This window comes from Arvicola amphibius, chromosome 3, assembly GCF_903992535.2.
Source record: "Arvicola amphibius chromosome 3, mArvAmp1.2, whole genome shotgun sequence".
Taxonomy (NCBI): Eukaryota; Metazoa; Chordata; class Mammalia; order Rodentia; family Cricetidae; genus Arvicola; species Arvicola amphibius.
Genome location: NC_052049.1, coordinates 154,385,136 through 154,408,396, shown reverse-complemented (window position 1 = coordinate 154,408,396; position 23,261 = coordinate 154,385,136). Strand labels below are relative to the sequence as shown.

General features: G+C 41.0%; 1 protein-coding gene across 1 annotated transcript in view; it reads left to right on the top strand.

The window, feature by feature from the left end:
* Me1 (malic enzyme 1) overlaps positions 1–23,261 on the top strand; it is a 138,980-nt gene that overhangs the window by 33,429 nt on the left and 82,290 nt on the right. Inside the window, exons 3-4 of the mRNA XM_042054733.1 lie at positions 3,054–3,187; positions 4,969–5,118. Of these exons, the coding sequence (XP_041910667.1) occupies positions 3,054–3,187; positions 4,969–5,118 (284 nt within the window). The remainder of the gene's footprint in view (positions 1–3,053; positions 3,188–4,968; positions 5,119–23,261) is intronic.

Below are 23,261 nucleotides of genomic sequence, written 5' to 3'. Positions count from 1 at the left end.
ACATATTGAGTGAGGTAACCCAGACCCAGAAAGACAAATATCATATGTACTCACTCATAAGTGGTTTTTAAACATGAAGCAAAGAAAACCAGCCTAGAAATCACAATCCCAGAGAACCTAGACCACAACTGAGGACCCTAAGAGAGACATAAATAGATCTAATCTATATGGGGAGTAGAAAAAGACAAGATCACCTGAGTAAATTGGGAGCATGGGGACCAAGAGAGAGGGTTGAAGGGGAGAGGAGAGGCAGGGAGGGGAGCAGAGAAAATTCCTGTTTTGTGTATGCAATAAATTGAGTTGTTACGGCAGGATTCAGGAGTCATTAGTTCTCATTGTACGGACATTCAGGGGCAGAGGGAACAGCTGCAGAGCCATTTGTGTCTTTAGTGTTCCTGTCCATCTGTCAAGAAACAGCATCACAAGGTCCAGGCCTTAATCTTGGGGCTGCAATGGTAAAATATCATGGACTGGGTTTTAAAATTCTAGGTATGTATTTTTGCCTTTCTGAAGGCTGGGAAGCCCCAGGTCCACACAGTACAGTATCTGGTGAGGGATCCAGTTCCTGCTTCACAGACAGCCATCTTGTATCCTCACATGGCAGAAAGTACATACAGGTTCTCTGTTTTTTTTTTTTTTTATCCTAGTCTAATCTTATTTTTTATCAGGGCAACCATCCATCATGCCATGTAGCACTTAATAATGGACCTAAGGAAATAGCAGCCCAGCCTTAATTAGATGCCTTTTATGATTCAGTATCTCCACTAGGAATCTTCTAGAGAGGATTCCTCATCCCAGTCTACCAGATCAGTCTCCTTCTGAACAAATGTTGGGCCTCTTTGCTTTGACTTCCTGTAGTATACTCCAACAAATCTTTTAGGTCCATTTTGTATCAGCTCCTTATTTCTATTTTATTTGTTCGTTCTTGAGTTCTATGGTCTTTTACAATTACTGTTACTTTATAGTACCTATGTTTATGTAAACAGATAATTTGACATGGGAATAATAATAATGGTGATGAATCTAGAAATGACTTAGGATCAAGCACTTGGGGTCAGCCTTGAAAGAAGAAGGTAAAAAGGAGGTTTTCTTTCTTTTGGGGGGAGTTTTTTTTTTTTTTTTCAATACAGGGTTTTCTTTGTGTAATGGTCCTGGCTGTCCTGGAACTTGCTTTGTAGATCAGGCTGGCCTTGAACTCACAGAGATCCGTTTGCCTCTGCCTCCTGAGTGCTGTGGTTAAGGGTCTATGCCGCCACTGCCCAACAGAAGGACTTTCCTTCTTGTCTCTCTCTCCTCCTCCCCACACACAGGCTTGCATATATAAATATACCTGCTCAGGCCATTTAGCACCACTCGTTATCTCTATGACTTCAGGGCTGATCATTTGGTATCGGATAACAAGTTAGGGGGCTCATCCCTGGGGAAGAAGAATTTTATCCTCCTCTCAATATTCCTTAGGTTCTTTGTTTATGGGTGGAGCCATGTGAGATTTCCCCCTTCTGTATTAGCATGTCTGTCGCTGGTATACTTCTTCATGTCTTGTTCAGGCAGCTATATTGTAGTTGAAGTACCATGAATTAAACTTCCTTGTCATTTTAGGAGACAAAAACCCCATAGCGTATTTCCTGGTTCCCTAGCTCTTACCATTTTCCTCCCTGTTTTCCATGATGTTCTCTGAACCTTAGGTGCAGGAGTTGGGTTATAGATGGACCAGTTGAGGCTGCACATTCTGTAATGACTTGTTCTCTGCAGTTTGACTGGTTTCTGTAAAGGTCTCCATCTGTTGCAAAACAGAGCGTCTTTGATAGATGGTAAGAACTACATTATCTGTGGGTAGAAAGATAAATATTTAGAATGCATCTATGAAGCACTGTGTTTTAGTAAAGTGTCAGTTGTAGGTTCTAGAAGATCCATGACCTTACCGGCCCTGGGTAGTTGTCTTGATTTCTAGTATCAGGAATCATTTTCCTTCAGTTAAGTAGGCCTCAAACCCAATTACATACAAGGTATGAGTGCCACTTGCACCCTTAGGGATTTCTCGCCATGATGGTCACTGTTGTGCTTTTTAAGTGTTACAGCAGGGTAGGACTGTTGGTTGCTCCCTCTCTGGGAAGCTTGCATAGTGCCTTCCAATACTACCAGAGCTAGTCCTCAGGTGGAGGGCTTTCAAGTCAAATCCAGCTTTAGTCTACAGGCCTTATGTCCAAACTGTGTGGTGCCAACAAGATTATTCTTGATAAAGATGCCATGCATGGAAGACTAAAAATGTGCTGCATCTGGGTTTGGGAGGAAATTAGTGTAACTAGGATTGCATAAGGCTGGTCGGAGATAACCTGAGGTGGAGGGTTGAAACGGGTCCCTGCGAATCATGCAGTTTATTTCCTGACCCAGTTCACAGTTGGAAGCACAGCAGGTGTCAGCTGACCTACTTCTAGTCACATTTAAAAATAGATAATAATTCACGTTAATATTTTCTGACATTAATGATTGTATCTTTCATTTTTCAAGTACACATGTATATGGTGTATATACTGTATTATGTATGTGTGTGTGTGGATTTGTATGCACATGTGTGTATGTGTATATGCAGATGTGGAGGCTAGAGATAGACTAGGTGTTTTTCTTGATCACTTTCAATCTTTTTTTGACACAGGAGCGCTCACTGACATTGGAGCTCACCGATTGGCTGGCCAGCTGGAGGTCTACCTGTCTCCCCATCCCTAGTGCCAGAGTTACAGACATGTGCTACCTACCTGGCCTGGCTTTTGTGTGTGTGCTGGGCCTCACATCCCAGTTGCTCATGTTTGCGTAGCAGCCACGTTCCTGGCCGAGTGCGCTGTCTCTCAGGCCTCTCACGTGTGTGCTCTTCGGTAGTTTCTTCCTGTCCATTCCCTACTCTCACCGTAGGTTCTGTAGATAAGGAAGCAGATGGTTAGTGCACGGTTGGCTGGCTGTACTTCCAGCAGCGCTAGACCCTGCCCTCCCCAGATCAGTGCTTATGTGCTATTTGTCTTTTTCTCCTCTGGAAATCATTGTTTTCCTTTTCTTCCTAGGATTTGGCATTTTCTCTGGAAGAGAGACAGCAACTGAACATCCATGGATTGTTACCGCCTTGCTTCGTCAGTCAGGAGATCCAGGTCCTGAGGGTAGTTAAGAATTTTGAGCGTCTGAACTCTGACTTTGACAGGTAACACATTTATGAACATATTTCTCTTACACTCTCTGCTATTGTTTTTTATAAAAGAAAGTTGGGGTATTACATGATTTGGAATGGATAGTTAACTTTAAGGAGAATTTGTTTGCTAATACAGTGATTTTTTTTAAAAGTATTTACTCTATTTATAGGATCATTTGAAGTCTCAGTTTACCTTTCTCAAGATAATTTTTCTATGAGAAAATTATATGTGTCCATATCTACTTAATATATTTATATGTAATCATGAATATTCTTCACAAAAGGAAGAAATACCCAGGAAAATTTCTTTCCTCGTTTCTAAAATTGATCATTGGTCATTACTGGTGTTTCTGACGGCCGTCTTATGGCGGAGTGATGCAGACTTTCAGTCCTGAGCAGTCTGGGCCTTGGTAGGGCTTCTTGCAGGGCATGGGTTCTCATCCACACCACAGCAGGATGGGATCTGATAGCTGGAGGGGGCTGCCGTCTCATCAGGTGAGTTTCCTCTGGAAGAAGCGCTCGTGGAAACTATGTTAGTCTCTTCTGAGGGCAGTTTTCCCAGTGCTAATGTCACCTCTTGAATTTCCCAGCCCTGTTCCAATTGGCATAGCAGAGACTAAGCTTTTGGCACACAGTCACACACTTAAGTGATCTCTAACCCACATGTGAGATCAGTGCAAAGGGCCCTGTTGTTCCTGAACACAACTTTTCACAACTTTTTAGTTGTGCAAAGTAGTTTGAATTGAAATACATAAAGGGTTATGCATAGAAGGATAATTAGACCAGAAATGCCACTACATGGAGAAAGGCCACTAAAAGCTGGGTGTGGCGGTGCATTTATTTAATCCCAGCACTCAGGAGGCAGAAGCAGGTGGGTCTCTGTAAATTCCATGTCAGCCTGGTTTGCACGGTGGGTTTCTAGGTCATCCAGGACTGCGTAGTGAGATTGTCTCAAAAAGAAAGGAAGGAAAGAAAGGAAACAAAGAAGGGCCATTAGTTTGCTTAAGTTAGTGGTTAAACTTTACTATGATATTTTCATCTCTTTAATTATAAAATAAGGACTATGTCTGTCCAAGTACTGAACAAAATTATGTTATTTCACAATAGTAGTGATGTTTGAATGGTAGGAATCCAATTTGTGTTTCCTCATTCTTTGAGATGTTGAGTTTTTTTGTATGTATACATTTGTGTATGTGTGCGTGTGCGTGCGTGCGTGTGTGTGTGTGTGTGTGTGTGTGTGTGTGTGTGTGTGTGTGCGCATGCACATACTTGCACTTGTAGAGGTCAGAAGTTGATATTGGATATCTTTCTCTCTAGTCCTCCACCTTATTATCCGAGACAGGATCACTCACTGAGCCCAGAGCACACTGACTGACTAACCTGGCTGGCCAGTGCGCTCTGGGGATTTGCTTGACTGTAATCCCAGCGCCAGGTTATAGATATGGACCCCTCTGCCCCGAGGTTCAAACTCAGGTCCTCATGCTTGCGCCTCAGGCACTTTCCCCACTGAGCATCTCCCCAGTTTCTTAAAGGATATTTCTAAAAATTGTTGCTATTTTTTTAAGGCAGGGTCTCACTGTGTAACTCAAGCTGTCCTCGTATTCATTCCTGCCTGAGTTGCCCAAGTGTTAGAATTAGAGGCACATGCCACCCTGCCTGGCTTCATTATTTGTGCTTTCTACTTAACTAAAGATGTACTTAATACTTGATTGAAATTAGATTTCTAATAGCTATTTTTGCAGTTAGATTTTGATTGTTGGATATAGATCTAAAATTGGGTCCAATTTCCACAGGTATCTTCTGTTGATGGATCTGCAAGATAGAAATGAGAAGCTCTTTTATAGTGTGCTGATGTCTGATATTGAAAAATTCATGCCTATCGTTTATACTCCTACTGTGGGTCTCGCATGCCAGCAATACAGTTTGGCATTTCGGAAACCGAGGTACGTAAACTTTTAAGTACAGTTTGTATTTTGGAGAATGGAAAGCTGGCTCTGTGGTTATTATAGCTTAGCTCATTCTGCTCTTGTAAAGGACCTAAGTTTGAGTTCAGTTCCCACCTCCCACAGTGTGCTGCTCACAACTGTCTGGTACTTCGTTCCTGAGGATTCAATGCTCTCTTCTGGCTTCTTTGGGCTGCATTCATGTTTATATACACATTAAGTAATTAAATAATTAAAAATACATTTCATTAACTGTAGTCACTGGTACACAGCAGGTCTTTAGGACTCCATTTTATCTAGTTGAAATTCGGCATTTTTGACAATCATTTCCTAATCTTGCACTAAATCCTGTTTTATTGCTTGCACTGATTGACTTGAGATGGCACACATTAGTGATTTCCCATGCAGTACTTTCTGTGTTTGACTGTTTCACTTAATACATTGTCCTCCATGGTCACCTAGGGTTTTACAGTGACAGGGTAACCTCCTCCTTTAAGGCCAAATAATATCACATTGTGTGTGTATCTTCATTAATTCATTTGTTACTGGCATTAAGTTTGGCTCTGTATCTTGTGTATTGTGAGTGTATTTGACAGTTTGACAGTGACAGCAGTTTAACAGACTGATTAATTTTCTTTGGATCCATACACAGCAGTGAGATTGATAGATGTTTTGTTTTTAAATTTTTGAGGTCCCTCCCCATTGTTCTCTATACTGGCTGTATTAATTTCCCTTGCTTCCATCACCAGGTAATTTTTTTTATTCGTACCCCAGGCAGAACGTCTCTCATCATTTTGAGGCTATCCATTTCAGATGTCAAGTGATAGCTGACTGTGGCTTTGATTTGTATTTCACTGATGATTAATAATGTTGGATTATTAATGTTCATATACTTCTTGCCATTTACCTGTTTTAAATTTTCTTAGCGGTTCATTTATTCTATCTTATGTTTATGTCTTGCATGTATATATGTGCACCACATGCTTGCCTGGTGTCTTTGGAATTTGAGGACAGCATAGAATTCTCCTGCCTCTCCTTTCTAGGGTTACAGACATGTGCCACCATGCCTGGTTTATGTGGTGCTAAGGACATGGCTTAGAGCCATGTGCTTGCTAGGAAAGCACTCTACCAGCTAAGCAGTGTCCCCAGGCTCCCAGATCAATACTTATATGAAAAATCCTTTCTTAATGACTACTGAGGGAAAAAGCTGGAATATTCATTTACTGGTTTCATGAGGAATTTCGTCTCCTTGGCATAGATACTTTATGTTGGCGTTCAGGATGTCATGGATAATCAGTTTTCAGACTGTTGTTGGGCTTGCTTAGGTTGTCTTGTTCCCATGTGCCCACAGCACTTTAATTCCTGTAGAATTCTGCATATTTGGTGTTTCTGTCTGCTTCTCACAGCACATTTAATTATGGCTAACCTTTACCCAGATGGCAGAGACAGCTCTTTGTTTTTCTGTTCTACTTAGTTCTGTCTTACGTGAATTACTTCCTAATATACCTTGTGAAACGTTTCAGAAAGCTTCATACAAATTAATAATACAGGCATATAAAGCAGACTTAAAGGGTTTCTTTGGAAGTATTTCTCCTTACTATTTACTATATATTTTGAACTTAAAAATGTTAAATATTAATTTTATGTGTATGAGTGTTTGATTGCATGTATGTAAGAGCACCACATGCATGCCTGGTGCCTGTGGAGGCCAGAGAGAGCATCGGATCCTCTGGAAATATTTACAGATGGTTGTGAGAAGTCATGGATGATGGGAACCAAACTGGGTCTTCTGCAAGGGCAGCAAGTGCTCTTAAGTCCTGAGCCTGAGCCATCTCCTCAGTCCTGACCTACTGTATTTTAAGCATGCATTTTCCCCAAAATATGTCTTTTTTTTAAGCTACATCTCATTATACTATATATTTGACAACCATGTTCTTAGTTTTGATATTTTTAATGTCTGTCAAGATAATTTTGATCCCTAGTCATGGCTAGGTTATAAGATTCTAGAAAGGGAAACTTTTTCTGAGACAGGGCTCTCTGTCCCAGTTTGACCTTTGTTTCCCTGTGTAGACTAGGGTGCTATCACTCTCACAGTGCTCCAGCCTCTAGCAGTGGAGCTGGAATTGTAGGCGTGCACCACTACACTGGACCCAAAAAGTCATTAGTACAGCTTATTCTTGCAGTCCTGCTGAGCAGGGCCAGTGCCTGGCTGGTGCTATCTATCTCATTGAAACAGTAATTCAGGAGTATCCCGTTTGTGCACTCTTAGAGAAACATGTTAAGTAATGATGATCCATCATTTTCCCCTGCTGTTTAAGCATATTATTTTAACAGACAAATCCTCATAAATAATTGATCCTGAAGGAAATGCAATTCCAATGAGTCAGTCTACGAGAACAAAGAATTTTGACTGAGTGTAGACAGCTTGAATGCATACTTTTTTCACTTCTCATCTTTAGGTGGCAAGACACTGATCTGATTTTGGCAAACAGGTGGAGCTAATACAGTTTACTGAAAACAGTTTAAAAAGCAAACCAAGCCTTTTCCAAGATGCCCAGACTACTGTTGGTTCACGCAGAATCAAGGTGCAAACAACATTCAGCGCTCAAATTAGTTGAAGAAAGCTGTAGTTCATTTAAATAGAATTCTTGGCCTGTTCCTTAGAATAATATCTATTTTGTGAGTTTTTGGAGGGTGGGATTGGACATAATACAAATGATATATCTGAAGAATCCTCAGTCGTGGTTATTGTTGCATAAGCATTATAATACCCTCAGGATGCTTGCCATCCGATGGGATGCAGAGCAGTATTCCCCAGCCTTACCGTAGTCATGTACATTTGCAAAAGACTCTGTGATATTGCCCTAGTCAAATCAGATGCTGTATCCAACTACCATAAACAGAGTGATCTTTTCATAAAAGAGGCTTATTTCTCTTACTCATGGAGTCTGGGATCCTATGATCAGGGCCAGCATGGTTGGGTTCTGGAAGGGATTGTCTCTGAGCACTAGAACACTGTCTGGTTGCTTGTTTTATCTTCATGTTACTAAGCCCTCTGAGAATCTGTTTGTATAGACACATACAAGTGCTGTCCTGGTCTTAGGGGCTCCCTTGGCTGATCTCTTCTGAAATGCCCTGCCTCTTCATGCCACAACACCGGGATCGAGATGTACGCAGCTAAGTTTAGGGAGCACGTGGACCTCAGTGTCTCGCAGCCACTTCAGTGGTTCAGCTCTATTCTACATCAAAATGCAAACCCCAGGCAAGCCAGGACCCAGAGGGCCTGCGTTGCCTGTCAGAGGCAGGTGGAGCTGGCTTTTAGAAAATGGGCCAGATGGGTGTTTATGGGAGGGGTCCTTCTGGATTCAGGTGTTGCTGGCTAACAGCTGCCCAGGTGAACCAAGGTTGGATTTGGTTCTCTTGAATTCAGCCACATTAGAATTGTCAGGCACAAACTGGTTGTGGTGGCACACCTTTAATCCCAGCAGTCAGGAGACAAAGGCAGCTGGATCTCTGAGTCTGGAGACAACCTGGTCTACACAGTGAGTTCTAGGACAGCAAGAATGACATGGTGAGAGCCTGCCTCAAAAAAAAAGTTACCATATTAGGAAGTACAATAACTTTATACCTTTCACTTAGTCTGTAAACTTTAGAAAGTCTTTTAAACATCAAATCACTGATTACATTTTTTTTTTTTTGTTTTTTCGAGACAGGGTTTCCCTGTAGTTTCTAGAGCCTGTCCTGGAACTAGCTCTAGTAGACCAGGCTGGCCTCGAACTCACAGAGATCCGTCTGCCTCTGCCTCCCGAGTGCTGGGATTAAAGGCGTGCGCCACCACCGCCCGGCTCACTGATTACATTTTTAATTCTTTCAGAAGAGTGGTTTATTGTTAGATATTAATAAACTTTGGCATTGTAGTAACACCTTTGCTTTTTATTTGTACAGGTTCTGCAGTTAGCACTCCCGTTAATTTGTTTCATCACCTTTAAAATAAGCTCAGAATTTGCATTTTTCGTTTTTAAGGTTTTAAGAAAGAGAAATCACGGTGGATGTTCTTCAAAGCTATGAAGCAAATGAGAATGTCTGAACTAGGTAGTTTTTAACTGTTACTTCAGTGGATCTTTTGGCAACTATTTAGAAAAAGCTGATTGCCATTGGCACTGGAGATGCAGGTGTTGATGATCTCTGAAGTAGAAGTTCAATTCTTCTTTTCCCTGAGTAGGACAAATGCTGCATTTATGAAATATATGAGTGATTTGTCCTCAATAGGAGTGAGGTCGAGTCTCTTGTAATCATAAAAACTAGGAATTCAGTGTGTGCCCAGAGGAGTTTTGAGTTCCAAAGTATTTTCTTTCTTAAGCATTGCCTTAATTAGGAAAAATGTGGAGAATGGAAAAAATGCAGACATGAGTCAAGCATCAGTTCTTTACATCAGGATCTAAGGGTTGGCCAAATTTATGCATAGACATATAAATCTCTTTGGCAAGGCAGTGAGACTCACCTGCTACTGTAAAAAGCCTTTAGAAATATAGAGTAACAGCTCATTGAGCCTCCCGCCCATCTAGAGACTTGATATGTGGAAAGCTTGAGTGGAAACTCGAGTTTCTGATCCAAAGATAATTTTGCTACAGCCTGTGTGGTGCTTCCAGGTGTTTTGGTTTAAGTTTACATGCAACATATGGAGAATTCAGAAACACATATAGTTACTCTCCCATCTACTGGAATGCATATATTTTAAATGAGAATTCTAAACCTTAGTCTGCATTAGTAAAAATAAAATGAAAAGAGACATTTACTCTTAGATCATTTTATATTAAATATTCTCATGCTTGGAATATTATGTTTATTAGATAACCATGTTTTTGATGGGTCCCTGGCAGATTGGTCTGTGTCCAGAGAAGGTGACTACAGTAGTAACAGCTTTTGAACCTGGTCACCTGAGAGCAAACTGGAGGATGTAGAGATGCAAGCCTACAGGCGTGAGTCAAGTGTTTCGTGTGGAAGGCAGCATACATCTCCATAGGATAGTCATAGGGTGAACTGCAGTTGCTGAATGGAAATCCCTGCAGAGATCAGTACTTTACAGAGCTTTCTAACTGGCATTGGAATACACTTTTACCTTCAAAATTGGGAGTAGTTGAGTGGTTTGGCTAAGCATTGGTGGTAGGCGCTCTAAATGGGAGTCTAGCCGTGGGAACCTTTGAATTCTAAGGTCACTTTGTTGTTTTCATTTATGTTGAATTTATTTTCGTGCCATAAGGTTTTGTTTTTTCGGTTCCTTCTGGTCTGTCCTTTTCTTCTGTACAGCCTCCTCTTCTGGCTTAGGAACAGTTTGTTACCCACATGAGAGTCATGTCCATGTGGCAGGGGAGCAGTCAATCCGCCCATGAGCTCCGGAAGTTCAGTGGTGCACATTGTGTGACTTGTTCACCTGTAATGGTCAGTGGCATCTACACCCGTAGCTCACCATTATTCTCTGCATGTGCAGCCAGAGTTCAGCTCTCTGTTTTTTCTGGCCCCACTGTCTGGCCTGGGGACACAGTGACTCTTCCACTATACACTGAACAGCACACATGGACCTCTTCTTTCATTTGATGCTGCCAATCACTAGGTGAAGTATTTGCACTTGGTTGCAAACCGCCAGCTCTGGGTCCACTTTGTCGCCTGCATCTAGCTCTGCCATGTCATTTCCATTTTGCTGACTCAGTGGGTGTTACCCAGTGTCTTGTTACTTAGTGGGGATTTTTTAAATTGTTTTTTTTTTTTGTTTGTTTGTTTGTTTGTTTTTTCGAGACAGGGTTTCCCTGTAGTTTCTAGAGCCTGTCCTGGAACTAGCTCTTGTAGACCAGGCTGGCCTCGAACTTAGAGATCCGCCTGCCTCTGCCTCCCGAGTGCTGGGATTAAAGGCGTGCGCCACCACCTCCCGGCTTTTAAATTGTTTTTATTGAGCTATATGTTTTTCTCCGCTCCTCCATTCCTCTCCCCTCCCCTTCTATCATCTCCCATGGTTCCCATGTTCCCAATTTACTCAGGAGATCTTATTTTTTTCTATTTTTCATGTACATTAGATCCACACTCGTGGTCTCTTTAAAGTGACATCCTTCAGATACCTTGTAGTCAGCTTTTGAAATTGCATACCCCGATGGCCTAGGCATTTTCACACATGCTCTTAAAATGAATGCAAAGACCTGCACCTCTTGATTTGCGTGATTTTGTGGGGTTTTTCTATGTCAAAAGAGTAAGGGACTGTTTTCGCAGATGTCCTTGGGCCACTTTCAGTTGAACTGTTCTGTGCATGTTTTTAAAGGTAGCTCACAAATTAGTACTTTCAGGGATTTGGAACCTCTCATGAAGTCACCTAACAGTTTCAATGACTTTGCTAATTTGAGATTTATAAAGAATTGTATACTTTCAAACAAGAGGAATTCACAATCATTTAATGACTGGATTCATTAAAATTCTCACTCTCTCCTCCTAACAACATGTGGCCACAACAAGTGTGTAATTTTATTTAGTTGTGTTCTGGCTATAATGCTTGGATGACTAGAGCCAAATGTTGGTATTTTCTCACTTGGTGTATATAAATTACACTCTTTAAGTCTGAGTTTTGTGTGCTCTTTTGGGACCATTAGTCTTAGCATGCTTTTACTCCTGCTATGTGTTCTCCCTATTAGGTTGTAGTTACCAAGCTGCAGAAGCATCAGGAAGCATTTTCTGAGGCAGTGCCCTCCCTGTGCCGCGACCCTGCACCCGAGTCAGCAGTGAGAAGGACAGAGCAGGGTCCACCCCCTGGCTGTAATCATCTCTGCCCAGCTTTCTTACTTCTGCCCATCTGTGTTTCTCAATCCAGACACATGACAAAAATAATCTGTATTTAATATTTTCAGAGAGGTGGTATATCTTTCAAAATATGATTGTGAATGTTTAGAAACAATAGCATAAGTGAACTCAACAATTTTAGTTCAATACTGTTTTATTCTATATTTCATTAATATTTTATATCATATTAGTAAAGTTTAGGATTATTGACAAGGTTCCAAATTATGTAATTATCTATTTAATTTATGAGTTACTAAATGTTCTCTTTTTAACTAAAGAAGTTTGCCTTTTAACTGTGTAACTCAGTCTTAAATATAATTGGCAGATAAATAAATGGTGTGTACAATAATTTGAAATGTACCATATTTTATATATTTAAAATAGTATAGTTATGTGAATTAAAGCATTTGCTCTTAAAATGAGGTAATTTGTTTTAAAAGCTTAAAATATGGGTATAAACACACAACCTTTATTCAAAGAAGTTAATTTTATTGACATTTGTCAGATGTATGCTTATATATGATGAGGTCAGTTTAACCATAGGATTCTGTGTTTAAACCATGGGAGCTATGCTGGAGTTCATCAGAGCAGTTGTAAAATCATTTTATATATACTTTGAGTCCATAGTTATTTGAAAATATTTATGTAGAAATAGTAATATATAGTTATTTTTTATTTTATTTTTAAAATGTTATATTATAAATTGAAAATAATCATTACTAGAAAAGTATCACCAAGGTGTTAAGGGCCAGACTTCAGAGAGAAGGGGTCGGGAAAAGGGGGAGAAAAAAAAAGAGGTGGTGGGGTGGGAAATGTGATTGGGAGAGAATGAAAACAGGCTAGAAGGAGAGACTTACTGAGGAAACTGGCCCTGTGAGGCAGTGGCTGCACCAGAGTGCTTGTGCCCCGGCTGAAGAGCCAGGGAAGGGTGGGTCCCACAGCGGAGTGAAGCCTGAACTTGTCCTGTGGCACAAGTTCCCCATCTTCAGGGGCAGTTGTTCTTTTCTAGCAGGACTGTCAACCCCCTTGGAATGACCAGCATTATGAATTAAAGCCAGCTGAGTAACGTGAATCTTACTTTAAAATGGTCTTTGTAGCTGGATGTGGTATGCATACTTCTAATCCCAGCAGGCGGATATCTGTGAGTTCAAGGCCAGCCTGGTCTATGTAGTGAGTTGTTCTAGGATAGCTAGAGCTATGCTGAGAAACCCTGTCTCACAAACAAACAAACAAGCAAACGACCTTTGTAGAAACATCTAGAATGGTGTTGACACATGAAAGTAGCTATCATATCCTCCTCAAACAATGTTGGGCCTACTCATTTTGGGCTGTGTTCTACCTTGGGTCTGAGTTCTTCAGAGAAGCTTCTTGGACATTTCCTTAACTGCTTGTTTTCAAAAGTTAAAATGATATATTTGTTAATAAACATTATCCTATGAAATAGTTTTTAGAGTGTTTATCACATGTTGCTTCCCCAAAGAGCATAATTCTAATAGGCATTTCATGAGAATATTGCTCTACTATGGTTTCCTTTACTTTTATTTATTGTATGGTGTGTGTGTGTCTATGTGTGTGTATGTGTGTGCGCTTGTGTGGGGCATGCACATGCCCACATGTGGCACTGTGTACATGGGCATTAGAGGATAACGCGTATGAGTTGGTTCTCCTTTCACACATGGATCTGGGCTGGAACCCAGGTTTTCAGGCTTGGCAGTGAGAAAACCTTTACCCACCAAGCCATCTCTCCATCCCTGTCTTATTTTCTAAAGTTTATAACTTTTAATGATAGTAATTTAGTATTTAAACTCAGTTTTATGAACTGTGATAGACCATTATCTAATACTCAGTTTCGGCAGACTAACTTTGTGTGGGTCCGTGTCCATTATCTCTCCTCTGCTTTCCTGTACCAGAAATCCTGTGAGTGTGTCCTGTACTTTACTAAGCATTAGGTATGTAAAGATGTATGTCTTGTCCTTGTGGACAAGAATTGATGTATAATATCACGTGAACAAAGAGGGACATGAATGCAGAATGTATTTATTATAAAGGGAATGAACAGGATAGTGACAGTAACATCCCGTTTATCATGCAGCTAGAGCTGTGTCTCTGAGATGATATTTTAGTTTATTCATGCAGGATAGGGATAATTTGTAAAATACAAAAAAAAAAAAAAAGCCAAAAGAGAAAAAAAAGGGTCTGAGGCCAAGCAAATTTTATAGTCAAAAGTTCTATCTTGGGGCAGGATGGCAAAGGCCAGGTTGTGATACAGTTTCTTTGTAATTCTGCCCATTTGGAACCTACTAAGCTGTTTGAAAGGGGACAATAGCCTCTAAGTAAGGTTTGACACGATTACTAGGCCTCTATGGACAGAGGCTGTGGTGGAGTGGAAAGACCAGTAAGGTTTGCAGCACTGACTCTGCTTTCCTTACCTAATGGTTACCTAATGGCTTTGAATGGACTTAATCCGCTTAGGCTCTGGAGGAAATCAGGTAAGCCAACAAACCCACATAGTTGCCAACAGTGGCAATTCGTTGTCAGTCTTTAGTTCTATTGTAGTGGCCACTAAGTAGCTGAGGTGACAGGAATGTGTAACACTGGTGTGTTGTATCCCAGTAGTCAGCTGCAGATAAGAGGCTCTGCTGGTGAGCTTGAGGCTTAGTGCAGTTCATTTGATTTGTAACTGAAGTCCTTCCTTTGTGATCTTACCTTTGTTCACCACGTATGCCATCCTGAACCAATCTTTTCTCCCCACCTACCCCTACCAAGGAAGAGGAAGCTAGACCATGTGTTATCCTGACACTAAATCTTTTCTACTTCACTTCTGTGCACCTATTTTTAAATTAAAATGTCATTCCCATGGGTGTGAAGCACTGTAGCCACCTTCTGAACCTTCTGAACCTTCTGCTGCGAGGAGTTCAGCACCAGCTGTGTTTTGGCTCACCGTTCTGTGGGCATAAGAAGGTAAATACTGTAGCCTTATCCTCTGCATCTCATATATTCTTCTCCATGTTCCTTAGGATTCATTAGCTCAACATTTTCTTTCCATGAGCTAAATCTAACATATGTCCCTTGTCAATAAAATATATTTCTTTTATAATCCGTACAAACAAGTCTGGTGAGCCACTCCACCCACTGAAATGTTCTGCAGGTTTATTCAGGGTCATGGTTTCTCTTCTATACATTCTCTTACTAACTTGAAACCGAGAGCTTCCAAGTCAGCGTCTCTACTGCACCCCTTCCTATGGTCACTCCTCACGGTTCCAACTATTAGGTCACTCCTCTTACATGGCACACAGTGGCCTACAGCTTCCCGACCCAACATCCCTAACCTGAGGCAGAGAAAGGCAGATTTCTGTGAGTTCAAGGCCAGCCTAGTCTACAAGAACTAGTTTCAGGATAGGCTCCAAAGCTACAGAGAAACCCTGTCTCAAAAAACTAAAAACCAAACCAAATCAAATCAAACCAAACCAAAACAAAAAAAAAAAAAAAAAAAAAAAAAAAAAGCCAAACTGAAAAAGAATTCCTCTTGAAGCTGCCTTTGCATGGGAGGTGTGTTACAGAACTTAGAAAATTGTTTACCTGAAGTTCAGATGGACCTACAGTTCCCAAAAATTCTTTTTATTAAACAGGATTTGTTTTTTTAAGTATTAAATCTTAGCTTAACACTGTGACAATGGTAGTTATAACTGGAGCATAATTACTTGTGATGATAAAATATAAGAAAATATGAAAATCATAAACTATCAGCTAGAATTAAATTAGATTTCTAGGACCGGAAGACTTTTAAAAACTATGCCAATACAAATTATAGTTTACAAACTTCATTCTTGGGCTGGGGAGATGGCTCTGCAGGTAAAAGCTCTTGCCACACGAGCCTGACAGTTTGGACCCCAGAACCCAGGTAAAAGCCACACTCACTAGTATATGTAATCCGAATGTGCCCCTATGGGGAGATGGGGAGATGGGAGGCCAAGGCAGAAGAATTGCCAGAGGTTCTTGTGGGGGCTAGCCTGGCTTAAGCAACAGCAAAGGCACCTTATCTTGAGCAAAGTGGAAAGATGAGGACCCACTGACCCACTGAAGGTCCTCTGACCTCCACATGTATGCTATATGCTGGCAGCTCCACCAACCACGAGTGTGCCTACACACACATGCACATGCAGACACGCACATACACACACACTCTTACCTCTCTCTCCTTCCCTCCCTCACTTCATCCTCTCTCACCCTCCTGCCCTCTCTCCCTGTCTCCCTCTTAGACACACACTCTCTTTTCTCTCCTTCCCCACACACTTCTGCCTCTTTCCCTCCTTCTTCCCCCCCTCACACACACTTACATCTCTCTCTTCCCCCCCCTCTCTCTCTCACACACACACACACACACGCACAGTCATAGAAAGCATCCCCACGAAGGTAGTAAACCAGCAGGTGTTTCTAGATCAGAAAGGTAGTATGCAGTATGCATTTAGTACTTCTAAGATAATACAGTTGCTCCTGCCATGTCAGGACAGTTAGAGGCACTACCTGGACTCATGTAGGAGGCATGGAGTCCACTTTCAAAGTTCTGATATTTTCTGTTTGACAATTTGACACACACAAACAGGACATTCTGATTGTTGTCATCTCGCCCTCTCTTGTCTCCCTCCCAATCCCTCCCCACTCCAGTCCCTCACAACTCTCTCTCTTTCCCACGTTAATGTCTTGGTTTTGTTCTGTGGCCACTGAGTTTGATAAGGTTCTTCTCTGTGAGGCGGGTCTGGAGTAACTATTGTTGATGAAGTTCTTCTCTGTGAGGCGGGTTTGGAGTAACTATTGTGGTATGGTGGGCTCCTCACTTTAGTTATACTAAAATAAGAACAAAACCAGAAAACTACAGGTAGATTCCTAGTGCTGGTATAGACGTGAACTTTTGACCTAAACCTAAACCTGAGCGAAGGTAGTAGTTGCTTATGGATTGGAATGGTCAGTCAGCAGTAGCAGTGACTTTCAAATATCCTTTGAAAAAGTGGCCCTCATCAAAGGTCATCAAGTCTGCATGCAATTTATATTTATATATTTCTGGACTCCCAACCCCCTTTTTTCTATAGATTAGTTTTTTTCTCTAAAAAGGAAAATACAAAAACAAAAACCAAACAAAACTCAAATCAAACCAAGGCTTTTCCATTTAGGTTAATAAGGGCCTGTCTCCATAGTTATCATGGACTTCTATCATGTCTCCATAATGTACATGGATTTCTGTCACGTCTAAAACCCTCGACAGGGAAGCTACATTTACTGATGGAATGGTTTGATCATTTAGTGTTGGGTTTAGATAACTGAGGAACACAGTCACAAAGCAAAGATCAGCAAATGGAAATTTTTAAGCAAAGGCCCAGAGTTACCACTGTTGTGTATGTCATTCTGTAATGTGAAAGGACCCTGAAGACACAGTTTCAGCCATGACGCACTTGCTCTCTGAGGAGACCGTTTGTCCTTGGAGTGAGAATACATGTAGAGTAAATTTAGGCAGGCTGCAGCAGGGGTGCATGACTAATGGAAGATGCTACGTTATTTTCAGTGATTCCCTGAAGATTTGGAGCTTAGAATCACCAGCCAGGGTGGTTAGGTTTCGTGTGGACACTGGGGCAAACCCTGAAGAACTAGTAAAAGAGCTCCAGCTCAAGTGTAACTGAATTCCACTGCAGCCCTACTCCCGCCCTGTCTTATCTGTAGAGCCTGGCAGAGCTGTGATGGAGACCGCCACACTTCCATCATGAGCGTCTCTGTCATTTCCTGTCTTGTCCCCAGCTCACAGTTTATATTGGCCCTTCCATAGGACTTGCATTCCACAGCCATCAAGTAACTCAAAGATTGTTGTTTGATTTTTGCATTGCCAATAAATGTTAGATAAGATGTATGTACTTTCCTTTGAAAGCTGGAGTTACTTTTTACTTCTGTATTTTCTTATTATTTGTAATTTTTGGGAAGAAGGCTAAGCTCTCCACCTCAAAATGGGACCAAGTAACTATGGTATTTTGGTAGGATTTGAGTACTCAAACAGAAAGAAAAGGATGGGAGCTTTACAAGTATTTGGTGCTTATACACTTGATTTTGTATAGGTGTCTACCATATGTGGCTATTTCTCCATTTTTTTCTTGTCTCATTTTTAACTAATGCTCCATAGCTGTGGGCATTTTTATTTATTTTTTTACTATACTGTCATACTTGAAAATTTTTAGTATGTGCTTTTTAATGGATGAATTTTATATGTATTGGGTATTTTGTCTTCATGTATGTAAAGTGTACAGTGTATATACTGTGGAGATCAGATTGCCTAGAGCTGGAGTTATAGACTCCTGAAAGCCACTAGGCGGGCGCTGGGAACTGAACCTCTGCAAGAACAGCAAGTGCACTTACCCACTAGCTGCCTCTCCAGCCCACATTTCAATATGTCTTGCTAGAAATTTCTCGTGTTTTGGCAACTGCCAGTACCAAAAAGGAGTTCAGAGGCAACAAAATGTTATCTAATGGATTGAATACAAAGTGGTAAGGTTGACTGTTTTTCATCTGCAGAGTTAAAACACAGAATCTATTGTGTCTTTTTTCTCACCATATCGTGTGCGAGAACAGAAGTAGACCCAACTGTGGAAGACATGGATATGTTAACGGCTGCCTTACCTGACAGTGTTATAGAGAACATAAACACATCTCCTAATTTATCTGCTTTAACAGCTAGAATGCTTTCCAAGTGCAAGCATGAGTTACTTATATTTTATGTAAGTTTTTTTTTCTTGATTGATTTTTTTTTTTAAGAGTGGTTCTAGCTACGCCTGGTCTTGCAGGACTGTAATCTCACCTACTTGAGAGTCTGGGGATAGGTGGTGGTCACAATTCAAGGTCTGCCTGGACTACAGCGTAAGCTCAAGGCCAGCCTGAGCCACCTAATGATACTCTGTCTGAAAATAAAAACTAGGAAGGGGCTGGAAGTCTAGTAGAGTCACAGTGGCAGAGGGCTCGCCTGGTAGGGGAGCACTAGGCACGGTCCTTAGTACCCACCCCGATTTTTATACAGTTGAAGTAACCATATAATCATTTAAAAAGTACTATTACTTTTCTGTATGTCTTTTATTTTTATGAATTAATTTATTTGGGGTTTTCTGGGGATCAAATCCAGTCTCATGTATGCCAGGCAGAGATTATACTATGAGCTACATCTCAACTCTTGTTTTTTGGTCTTTGAGATGGATGGTCTTTTTAAATTTAAAAAAGAATTTTTAAAAAAAAATTTTAAATGCAGTGTTTTTATTAAATGCTGGAAATTTTCATACATGCATGTGACATATTTTGTCCATATTCACTTGCCACTTCTCCCCCTAAGTCCTCCTAGATCCACCCTTACCCCTCCCAACTTTGTGTCTTCCTTTTTTTTTTTTTAGACTCTCCTGAGTCTGAGTCCGATTTGTATTGTTCAAATACTCATGGATGTGGGTCTGTCTACTGGAGCATGGTCCACTTACAAGACACAACACTGGGGGCTTAGAGGGCGCTTGACACTCTGTCCATTTAATAGAATAATAGTAGTAGGTTCATCCCTGGGGTCTGTGAGTTTCCCAACTCTAAGTTCTTGGCCAGACTTACTGTACCAGCAATGTGTTCCCTCTTGTAGAATGGGCCTTAAATCTTATCAGAAAGTGGTTGGCTACTTCTATAACATTTATGTTGATCTTCATTGTAACCCACAGGGTTCACAGCTAGTTAAACTATTTGTTATTTTGTATTACTTACTATTTATTATTTTTTCCTACACCCTTCATAGCACTTTCCAGTAGTATGAAAGATAGCTGGCAGGGAGTTAGTATCAACTTGATTTCTCCACATACTGTGACAAAAGTGTTTGGTGAGGCAGAAGTTCTTCATGGAGCTCAGGCTGGCCTTAAGAACCTCCTTTCTCAGGATATTATCTTTAATCATTTATCTTTAGTCAGCCATTTGTCATTGGAGATATTTTGTTCCTAAAAGTTAGAGGTTACTAAATATAAGGCACGTATGTATGTATGTATGTATGTATGTATGTATGTATGTATGTATGTTTATCTTGAATAATAGCAAATAGGGAACTTACTATAAAATGACCAAACACCATCTCTGTAAAGAATACATGTTGTCTATAATTTAGACTGGTTGGTATGGCCTTTGTGGTAGTTTGAATGAGAATGGCCTGGCTTTGGGTTTTTAATGCTGTGAAGAGATACCATGACAATGGCAACTCTTATAAAGGAAAACATTTAATTGGAGCTGGCTTACAGTTCAGAGGTTTAGTTCATTATTGTCATTGCAAGAAGCAAGGCAGCATGCAGGCAGACATGATGCTGGAGCTGAGAATCCTTACACCTTGAACCAAAAGCAGCAGGAAGTGATCTGAGACACTAGGTGGTATCTTGAGCATATACAAGACCTCAGAACCCACCTTCACAATGACACACTTCCTCCAACAAGGCCACACCTCCTAATAGTGCCACATCCTTAGGGGGCTGTTGTCTTTCAAATCACCACAGCTCTGTAGGCTCATATGTTTGCTTGGTTCCTAACTAGTAGAACTGTTTGGGAAGGATTAGGAGTTGCGGCTTTGCTGGAGGAGTGTGGCTTTTCTGGAGGAGGTTGGCTTTGCTGGAGGAGGTGTGGCTTTGCTGGAGGAGGTGTGGCTTTGCTGGAGGAGGTGTGTCACTGGGGTACACCTTGAGGTTTCAAAAGCCTATGCCAGGCCCAGTCTCTTCCTCAGTGCCTGAGAACTTGTGGGTCAGATGTGAGCTCCCAGCTACTATTCAAGCACCTTGCCTGCCTACCTGCTGCCATGTTTCCCACTATGATGATAATGAACTAACCCTCTTAAATTGTAAGCAACCCTCCAATTAAATGCTTTCTTTTATGATTTGCCTTGGTCTTGGTGTCGCTTTATAGGAATAGAAAAGTAACTAAGACACCTATAGAATAACAAACCATTTTGTTAAAAATCACTTTGTCCAGGAACAGTGGTGCCTATCTCTAATCTCAGCCCTTGAGAGGTAGGAGATTCCCGTGTGAGCCCAGTGACATAAGAAGACCTCATCGTGAACAGAACAAAAGAAGACAATCCACGGCAGCAAAGGAAACGAAACACTGGCATTAGCAAGCTGCTACTATTTAAAAACAGAATTGGCTTTAGAAATAAGTAATGGAAGCAATAGGAAATCCGCCTTCCTCTAACATCCTTAGATAAAAATTATTTTACCAAGCACCTTCCAACAAACCCTTTTCAACCTCTCTTTTATTTCTAAGCCTGAAGTCTAAAGTACTTAGACTAATTTAGTTACCTTTCTCCCAAAGCTGATATGTGATATTGTAATTCTCTCCCAGTGTGTAGCTCTGTTCTCTGGTTTCTCACTGTTTCTCCTGGCTACCACTGGGACCTGTCACCACAGTGGCAGCATTGAGATCTCAAATTACCCATTGCATGGTCCCTAGTCCTAGAAGAAGCATTGATTATAGTTCTTGCTATTCTTTTCTGGGGATTTGCCTTAAAAATATCTAGCCCACTGAGACCTCTCATTTTTAGAATATGTTCCAGAATTATACCAATGGATCACATTTCTCCTGGAATGTTCTCTGTCATTTTTTTTTGTCATACTTCACTCACTAGTAAGTCTAGCCTCCTTTCTCTTTTCCTTTAAGATTAAATTTCATTTTCAGTTATGTGTATGTTTGTGTGTTGTATGGGAGTATGTGCAAAAGAGAGCATTATCTGCAGAGGCCAGAAGAGTATCCAGTTCCTAGGAGGAGGAGTGAAAGGCAGTTATTAGCCCCTCAGTGTGGTGTTAGGAAGCAACTTGGCCTTTGTAAGAGCGGCACATGATATGGACTCTTAAGCCACCTCTCCAACCTCATCTCCTTGATTCTCTCCATTATTCCATTTCCTTCTTTAATTTTTATAAGAAATATAGAATTACTGACTTGTAGAGTGTTGTAATCTAGTTGGAACAATGCTAGGAAGTGAATGTTTTTGTGAGAATATGTAAGTATTATAGTAGAGAAACAACGAGTTTCTTATTGGAATTCCAAAGGCAGCTTGAGAATGTGAGTCAGAAAATGTTTGGAAGAGGAGCTGACACTTGCTCTCCTGTGGTGAGCAACTGGGAGCTGATCCGGCAGGGAAGAGGAGCTAGAGGTACTGGAAGTCTGCTCAAGCGAATCCTTGAAAAATCACTGATAGTTAGAAACTACATGGTTCTCAGGCTGAATCAGTTTATCCAATGCCAAGAGTAAGGATGGGACCCAAACGGGGAGATAAAGCCAGAGCGAAGCATCTGAAGTAGCCGAGGCTTGGGTAAAGGGTTTTGAATGTGAATCCAGGAGCTGAGGAAAGCATGGATCCCCGAGGCCTTAGCTGTTCATTAGAGAGACAGAAGCTTGAGACATTTGAGGGTGAGCAGGAGCACAGGAGACTGAGGAAGACCAAGGGTAGCAAGTAGGACAGCATCAGAGGTAATGGCACCAGAGGATGAGACGTGGGCGCTTGCTAATACTCTAGTGAAATAGTGGGCTTAGCCTGAGGAACATTTATGGGGATAGGGTAGTCAAGTGCAGGCTGTGTGTTAATCTAATGAGATGACACGGGGTGAGAGTGAGGGACGGAGCAAACAGTAGTTTATGGAGAGCCCAAGAACCCAAGAGGGACTTGAAGAAGGCCGGATAAGTTGTGAGTCTTTTGGCTGTAGTTGAGACTTGGGTCTAGGTGTATCTGATATACATGGGTGAGTACTTTTGTTAAACATAACTGTGCAGAAGGAGTTGAAGAAAAGAGAGAACAGATGGATTGATAGGAATTTTGAGGTTTTCAGAAAGGGTGTGATAGAAACAGAAATAGATAAAAGAGTTAGGGATTGATGGCAGAGAGCCATGAACTTAAGACCAGTCTGAGTTGTATCGCAATACCTCATCCCAACAACATCCTCCACCCTAAGAAATGGACCTAGAAGCCAAATTGAATACTCCCATTAGACATATCTGGGAACATTTGGGCATTGGATATATTATATTTGTAACAGCTTCAACCCTATTGAATAAATACTAAGCTATGAGCCCATATGGACAAGAATAAATTGCTAATTGGATAAAGAAACAGAAAAATTTGCAATTTTGAACAGTTATTTGACTAAATGCATGTTATTTGTCAAAAGAAAAAGGGATGATCCTGGGGTAGAGCAACTCAAATAATTTCACCTTAATCAAGTGATCAGAATTAATATTCTTGGTAACGACAAATTGGGTGATAAATAGCACACATTTCTGTGATGTTTTTCAGAAGGTGT